Source organism: Pygocentrus nattereri, chromosome 21, assembly GCF_015220715.1.
Source record: "Pygocentrus nattereri isolate fPygNat1 chromosome 21, fPygNat1.pri, whole genome shotgun sequence".
Taxonomy (NCBI): domain Eukaryota; kingdom Metazoa; phylum Chordata; class Actinopteri; order Characiformes; family Serrasalmidae; genus Pygocentrus; species Pygocentrus nattereri.
In genome coordinates, this window is record NC_051231.1 from 28,570,049 (window position 1) to 28,577,548 (window position 7,500).

Sequence of the window (7,500 nt, forward strand, 5' to 3'; positions counted from 1 at the left end):
CAGCCAAATGCCATAAATGTAATAAATGTATAAGGCAGCCCTGGCAAAGGTTCCTGGGCGGGAAGGGGCATCTATGGTTTTGTGGTGGGCGGCGAAAAATTGTGAAGCATATTGTCACAGTTTCCCCTTGTTCCTGTGTCTGTTTCTTGCCATGTGCTTGTTTTTGTTTTGGTTCTTGTGCCCTGGCCTTTCCCCGCCTTCCCCATTAGTATCTTCACCTGTATGAAGTCTCCGTCTCCTCCCTCTCCCAGGTGTTCCCCATTTGTTTATCTGGTCGACTCGCCACTTTGTCTGATGTAGTGGTTCTTTCCCTGCCTTGTGTTCTGTTCGCTCTTTGTGTGTCTTTGCTTAAGCCCTGTAGTTAGTTACTTTGTATTTTGCCAGTTTGTTTTTGTTATTAAAGTCCGCTCGCACTAATATCCAGCCTCCCTGCTCATTCCGTACATGACACACGTTTTACTTACGTTTTATGTTTTACTTGTAAGCAAAAGTTTGGGTGCCCCTGGTCAAACTACAGGTTTTGTAGACTTTCTAAGTGAAAAATACGTCAACTCTTCTGCACAAATTAACACTCAATTACTGTTTATTTGCTGAATTTAACCTAAAAATAAAACATAAACCGTGGCCTGTGCACATGTTTTATTCCAGTTTGTTAAACACAGCAAATAAATAGCAAACATGGATTAAAATTAGTAGAAAAGTGCCACATTGAAGTGTGTTGTCTGTCAAGAGTGTGTTAACTTGATTTCACTTAGAAAATCAACAAAACCTGCGATTGGCCAGGGGTGTTTAACCAGTTACATATGATTTGTATGGCCTAACATTTGAGATAAAAATATATACCGCAAATATGTATAAAACGATATTATGACCTCAAATCTCCAATGTTTTGATTATTCTGAAACTCTTGTGTTTTGTGTTGTCACTTTCTCTGCATCAACACATGGTGGATTCAGCTCTATCCAGTCAGAATTCTTCACACCCCTTCTGTTTCTACACATAACGATACTGAAGACATAGTCCTCGTATGTCTTACTACATTATATGTCTTATTGTCTTATTTCTTATTACACTTTTTGGCTGATCAACTACATTTAGGGTCAGAGGAAAACGTGAATTTGATTCCTTTCAGGAAATGTGGTCCTTGGGCAGCGGTAAGAGGGCAGTTTCTCTGGGGAACATCCTGATCTTCTGCTTTCTCATCTATAAATCTTAATGAAGGCAGGGTGGAAATGGACAAATTTGGAGGCTAAGTCTGGCCTGGGTACGGCATGTATCTGGACGCTGGCTCGAGGACGCCAAGTCTCCTGTTCTACTCACACTTCTCTGAGGTTGGGCAGATTGGAGAGGATTTCCATATCAGCTTCTGTCAGCTTGTTGTGGCTCAGATTTCTGAGAGAGAGAGAAAGAGAAAGAAAAGAAAAAGAGAGAAAAGAGAGAAAGAGAGAGCAGGGGTTAGAACAGAGTGCACACATAGGCTTTACATTTTTATAAAACTGTTCTCAAATCTGATTGGCTGAGCCACAAAATAATGTCACTTTCAAACACTATACTATATACTATACTATATATATAATATATTGTAGTGTACAATACTACACAGCCCTGCAATGGACTGGTGACCTGTCCGGGGTGTTTTCTGCTTTCCACCCACTGACCGCTGAGATAGGCTTCAGCTCCCCCCCGCGACAGAAGGATAAGTGGCTTACAAAACTTTGTATCTCTAAAATGGTCACTTTACAGGAGAAGGAAAATATACATGACTTTTAATGTAAGTTAATGGAATCAGATTTTCTCCAGGTCATTCTGGGCCGTTGCATCACGAAAGCCGAAAGGGGCTACAGACACTTTCAAATGAGGTCAAAAACAGAACAAATGCCATATTCATCTGTCTTCTCTGCGAAGGACGGTTAACTTACTTTCTTAGAAAATCAACCAAATGTACTCTGACCACCCCGTTACATATGACTGTGTAGTACTTATTTATTAAAATAAAGATATATTCCACAAAGATTTGTAAAACTATACACAATACTTCAATGTATTTATCCATTGATTCATCGTCAATCCATCCATCTATCATGTAGCTATCCATCCATCTCTTCTCTCACTAGCCTCAGCTCTCCTCCACCACCAGCTTCCAACAACCAGCCAAACGCAGCACTAACACTGTGCTATCCATCAGCCCCGTCCCTCAAACATGCTCTACGACAGGTCAATAATCAATCAGCTCACAGCATCAGAAAGCCTGCTTCACCAGCACCAGTAGACACTTAATACTCCGGTCTCTCTCTCTCTCTCTGCTCTGAATAAAGCTGTGGATGGAGCTTGGCAGTGGGCGAGCCTCCTGCTATTCTTGCTGAAACCTCAGAGATTGATTACAGCGTGCTGCTCGAGCTTAACTCCACACCCTCCGCTTTCTAGCTCTCTACCCTGTCCCACACAGGCTGAGGGGCAGCCTCACTGAAACTCAGAGAAGTTCAAAATGTCAACACAAATAATAAACAAGATCAACATAATCAGGGCCATCACTATTGATTATGCTGTTCATGTACTTATGGAATTACATGCCTTAATAGCCTGTGATTTTAAGGATTAAGTCATTGAAATAGCTTTGATAGAACCTGATGAATACAAATCCCTCTCTGGACCAGTTTCACTGACTCAGATTAAACCGAACCTGGCATTAAAATGATACATACTTCACACTCACTAATTACTTATACTAAAGTAATAATCCATGAACGGTAAATCAGTTGTTTATGCGCAAAACCTTTAGTAGAGTTACATCATCATAGACTGACCTTTGGTCTTTTACTCCAAGGCTCATTAGTCTGGAATGAGGCCCAATCCCATTTCACCCCTCAGCCCTACCACTCAACCCTTAGCCCTGTTTGCACGTTCGCGTCTAGGGGTGGGGTGTCCCATTGTTGTTGAGACAGAGGGTAGGGCGAAGTGTTAGGGCTACATGGCCCTCCCAAGTGGAGGTTTTTCAAACAGTGAAACACTTCAAACAGTGCTATGGGCAAAAAAGAAAAACCGCCACGATGGTGGCGCAAGCAACCAAAGAAACCCACAAAATGTGAGTAGCAGCGGCCAACTTCCATCAACCTAACATCTCTGGCTTGATCAGCCAGATCAGCACTTCGATGACTTTGTATGAGCTTACCCTGAGTACTAAAGCACTCTGGGGCAGCAGTAGGCCGTCTGGAATAAGTTGGGCTGTGCAAGTCTCGTAAAGAGGTTAACTGCTAAAATAACAGAACCTTGGTGGAGTGACCTGACTAGCCACATTCTCTCCCTCACCTTTCTTTCCCATGCTCATTCACACGCAGTCGAAGAGCCGAAGGAAATGGAACGGAACATTTCCTCGGAAAAAGAAATGCATAAACAAATAAGAAAACAAAAACTACTACCAGCCGATACACAGAGACAGCACTGGCAGGATCTGTGTGGGGTAGACCCGAGCCGGATGACCGCACGCAGTACTAGTAACAATTGCGACGGTCAGTCAAGTTGGACGATTTAAATACAGAAGTAAACAGAAGTTTGTCTGAAATATGACGGCTGATAACGTACATTATCAAACTTGGCTTTACTTTTTCATGCACGTCAGAACGCACTGGGGCTAAGTTCACCATAATTCAAAGAGGAAAAAAATAGCTAGAAAACTCAGCTTTTCTTTGCCTGATCCCGACTGTGTGGACATGTCAGAGACCCTAGCGTAGCCATGGCAACGTAAACAACCCCGGGTAAACAGAGGTTTTCTTCTGCTTTTTTAAGCTTTTATTTTCTAGCAGGAATCAACTTTATCTACGCACTTCTGTCTGACAGAATTGGCCTATATTCAACACTGTATATTTCATTAAAGTATTCAACACTGTATATTTCATTAAAGTATTCAACACTGTATATTTTAATAAAAAATCCTATTCTTTATTCATACTGCTCTTGATCTGTTAGTGTTTTGCTGTCCAGTTTTGACCAGAGGAGCTTTCCCTTCTGAGTTTTGGTTCCTTTCAAGGTATCTTCCTCTTGCTCTTAGGGAGTTTTCCTTGCTACTGTCACCCTTGTGGCTCGTAACCAGATTTTCTGTAAAAGCACGATGATAAAAAATCTTGCCTTGAATTGGAACCTGTGTGAAATACCGAATTACGGCGGTTTGACAGTCCGCAGGTCAAAGTCTACTTTGTTCGTATCGCGCCACCATCACCTCGTTGGAAAATCTCTGCTTTAGCTTTAATTGCTTTAACTCTTCATTTGGCAAAATGCATATGCTTACAATGTTAGACTTAAAGTGCAGGACATCAAATTTTATGGGATGTTATGGGACATTATCTCCCCCGGTAATGGGCTGCTATGCTTATGCGAGCATTTCCTTGCACTCTCATGTGGACGTGGCTATTTCTAAAAATGCTACTGTTGCGAACAGGGAAAAAATATGATTTTAAAACTATCAAGCTACGTAAGGATGACGTCTCAGTCTGTCAGCATAAGGATCAACCTGCAGTTCATATTTATGGCGCTTATTTTCCCGCGAGCATTTAAAAATGGTGTTCAGATGCTGGAAAACAACCTGCCTACCTACATCGACCCCCCCCTCCCCCACCGCCCAAGTCAGATGATAGTACATTGCACACAATATCAGAAGCGTAGTGTGGGAATTTCAGGTTGAGAGGGCAGAAAAGCAATGGATTCTACTGTCATGACACGGAGTGTGTGTGTATGTGGGTGTGTGTGTGTGTGGAGATAATAGCAGAGGTTGATCTGCCCTGGAGGCAGCACTTTGACAAGGCGGCTCATTATAATCATATGCTTGCCATTGTGGGCCGTGGCGCTAAATTGGCGTCCTTGTTACAGAAGCCAATTACCTAATCGCGCTAAAGCAAAGTGAAAAATTACAGGGTTTCCCTCAAACAGTTCGCCGGGGGCCACGAATGCCGATGACAGAATGAGAGGAAGGAAAGGAGGGGGAAAAAAAGGGAAAAGGCAGTCATGGCTAATCTGCGACACTGATCAGCGCGAATGTAGGACAAGCTGCGCGCTGCTAAAGCTGGCTACGGCGAAGGGCGAGCGGAGAAGGGCCTTCACCGGGCCTGCACTCAAAGAGCCTCTGTTCAGGAGCACTGAACGGGCGAGGGGTGTCAGATATCCTCCGTTTCAGACACAGAGCTGTAAGAGAAGCTTAAGAAGCTGATTTAGTACAAGAGGCCTTGTGGTTCAGCCCAATTCTTTTGGGCTGTAGAGTAAATCTCTCAGCATTGAATCTAAAAAGACAGACAACCAGCAGCTGATTCCGATAGCTTATTATGTTCGGTAATTCTTTTCACACACCTTTTATACGAATCTGAACTGGATCCTAGAATGTGGACCACCTTTGATGGTAGATTCCATACTGAGAGCTCAATTCCATGCATAAGAACACTGTGTTCAAAACTCACTTAGTTGACAGCAAGTCAGCCAGAACAAATAAACTTGATCTGAATGTCTGATCCAGGAACAGCAGACGACTAGTTAATGACCGCAAGACAAAAATAGGCTTTTGCCAGGTCTGCATGGCTGCCCATCCTTAATAAATGCGCTGGCTGTGCAGAAAACTGGATAAAACAAGAACAGTAATCCCCAAAATCAAAGATTTCTTTAAATGACTAATGCATAAGCTTTTTTTCAAATAAACTATCACGACGTTTTCTTTCTCAATGTTGAGGTAGCAGCAAACGTTTGTTTAGTTAGGGCTTAATCAGGCCTGAACGTCAAACAATTGCTAGTCTAGCTACTTGTGAAAAAGTCTAGCCATTCATTTGTAACAGAAGGGTGAAAGCTAGTAGAGTCATTTAGCTAATAAGCTATTACAACAAGTAACTAGGGCTTATTTAGGTTCAAACTTCAAAAAATTGCTCCATTAGGTGACCATGTTTAATTAAGATTAAGGGACCCTTATTAGTCCCACAACAGGGAAATTTCACCCATCCGTGAAGCGAAACACCACATACACACTAAGAGGCAGTGAGCACACTTGCCTGGAGGGCGGCCCGGGGGTTAGGTGTCTTGCTCAAGGACACCTCAGTCATGTATTGTCAGCTCTGGGGATTGAGCCAGCAACCTTCCGGTCACAAGGCTGGTTCCCTAACCTCCAGCCCAAGACTGCCCCGATGTGTAATGTCTAATTGCTAGTCTAGCTAGTTTTGAAAAAGCCTAGCTATTCACTGATAACAGCAGGGTGGAAGTTAGGAGAGTTACCCAGCTAAGTAGCTATTTTCATATATATTCTTTATACATATTACATAAAAACGTTCTATAAGGTCACTGCCAGGACATATCCAAACTGGCTATGTTGCAGAAGAAGGAAAAAACAATAGCTTTAATGTAAGTTAATGTAACAAGATTTCATTACAAGTGAAGTCATTTTTATTGGTCCATTTTGCATGAAATGTGTAACAAAAAAAGCAACTGCAAAAAATGGAGACAGAATTTGTTCCAAAAGCCATGATATATTCTTAAATATATTTCATATTTGGCCATTTTTTGTTCAGCCACAAAAATAATCCTGCTGCTTTCGCCAGGCCTAAAATATTAAGAATGAAAAAAATAACGATAATCATCAACGATTCCACTATCAATAGCAAATGATATGAAGAAACCAACTGATATGGAGACTAGATTTGTGGTCCCATTGCTCAGCCCTAGTTGTGCTTCTCTGTTATTCAGTCGCTGGCATAACCTTTACAAACATCTAACATCAGGCTTACCAGCAGAGCAAGCTGCTTTCAGGCTTTAAGTATCTGCAATCAGCAGATGTTTACTACTTAAAGGGCCATGGCCCCAAGGTGCCACTCAGGGCCAGTGAGGGGAAGGGAACGAGTGTTTATATAACTTTGATTTGGTCCGCCCCAGTCACCCTGGCGTATTTCACCCACTTTATCTTATCAGATAACATTAACTTTCACACCTACTGCTTAACCCCTGGGCCATAACTCAAGCGGCTCTCGCAATCACTGGCGTGGAAGCTGAACGCTCCTACTTTTTCAGCCACAGTCAGTCGGGGGGCCTACACTGCAACTGATGTCAGAACAGTAAGCACTTTATCCTGGATAGAGCTCAACTTTATCAAGCAGACTTGCTTATCTAACTTGGCTGTGTATTAGACTACGTCCGTTATATCAATGGTATCGCAATCGGAAACATTTGGGTGCTAAATGTGGCCTCAGAGTGTTACTGAATGGACGTGAGTGGTGAGGACTTCATAACTGAGCTTGACCTCTAGACGTTCTGACATATGTTTCCTAATGGAAGTGGTTTAGGCCAAAATCTGGTCCTACCAGTGTCGTACCTCTACGATTGTCCTTATGGCCGATTTACCGCTTTTACAGCAAGTAAACAAGTCATGAAAAGCTGGTAAACGTTTCTTATAAAATGGCATTTTCTGTTTAAATTAGAAGTCACGTAGTAAAACTAATTCTTTTGCAGATTCTACTTTGAACCTTCTAAACACATTTGCGT

General features: G+C 42.3%; 1 protein-coding gene across 1 annotated transcript in view; it reads right to left on the minus strand.

Annotated features, from left to right (window-relative positions):
- Positions 1 to 7,500, minus strand: part of lrig1 (leucine-rich repeats and immunoglobulin-like domains 1) — a 71,707-nt gene that overhangs the window by 44,340 nt on the left and 19,867 nt on the right. The window contains exon 2 of the mRNA XM_017711519.2: positions 1,321 to 1,392. Within this exon, the coding sequence (XP_017567008.2) occupies positions 1,321 to 1,392 (72 nt within the window). The remainder of the gene's footprint in view (positions 1 to 1,320; positions 1,393 to 7,500) is intronic.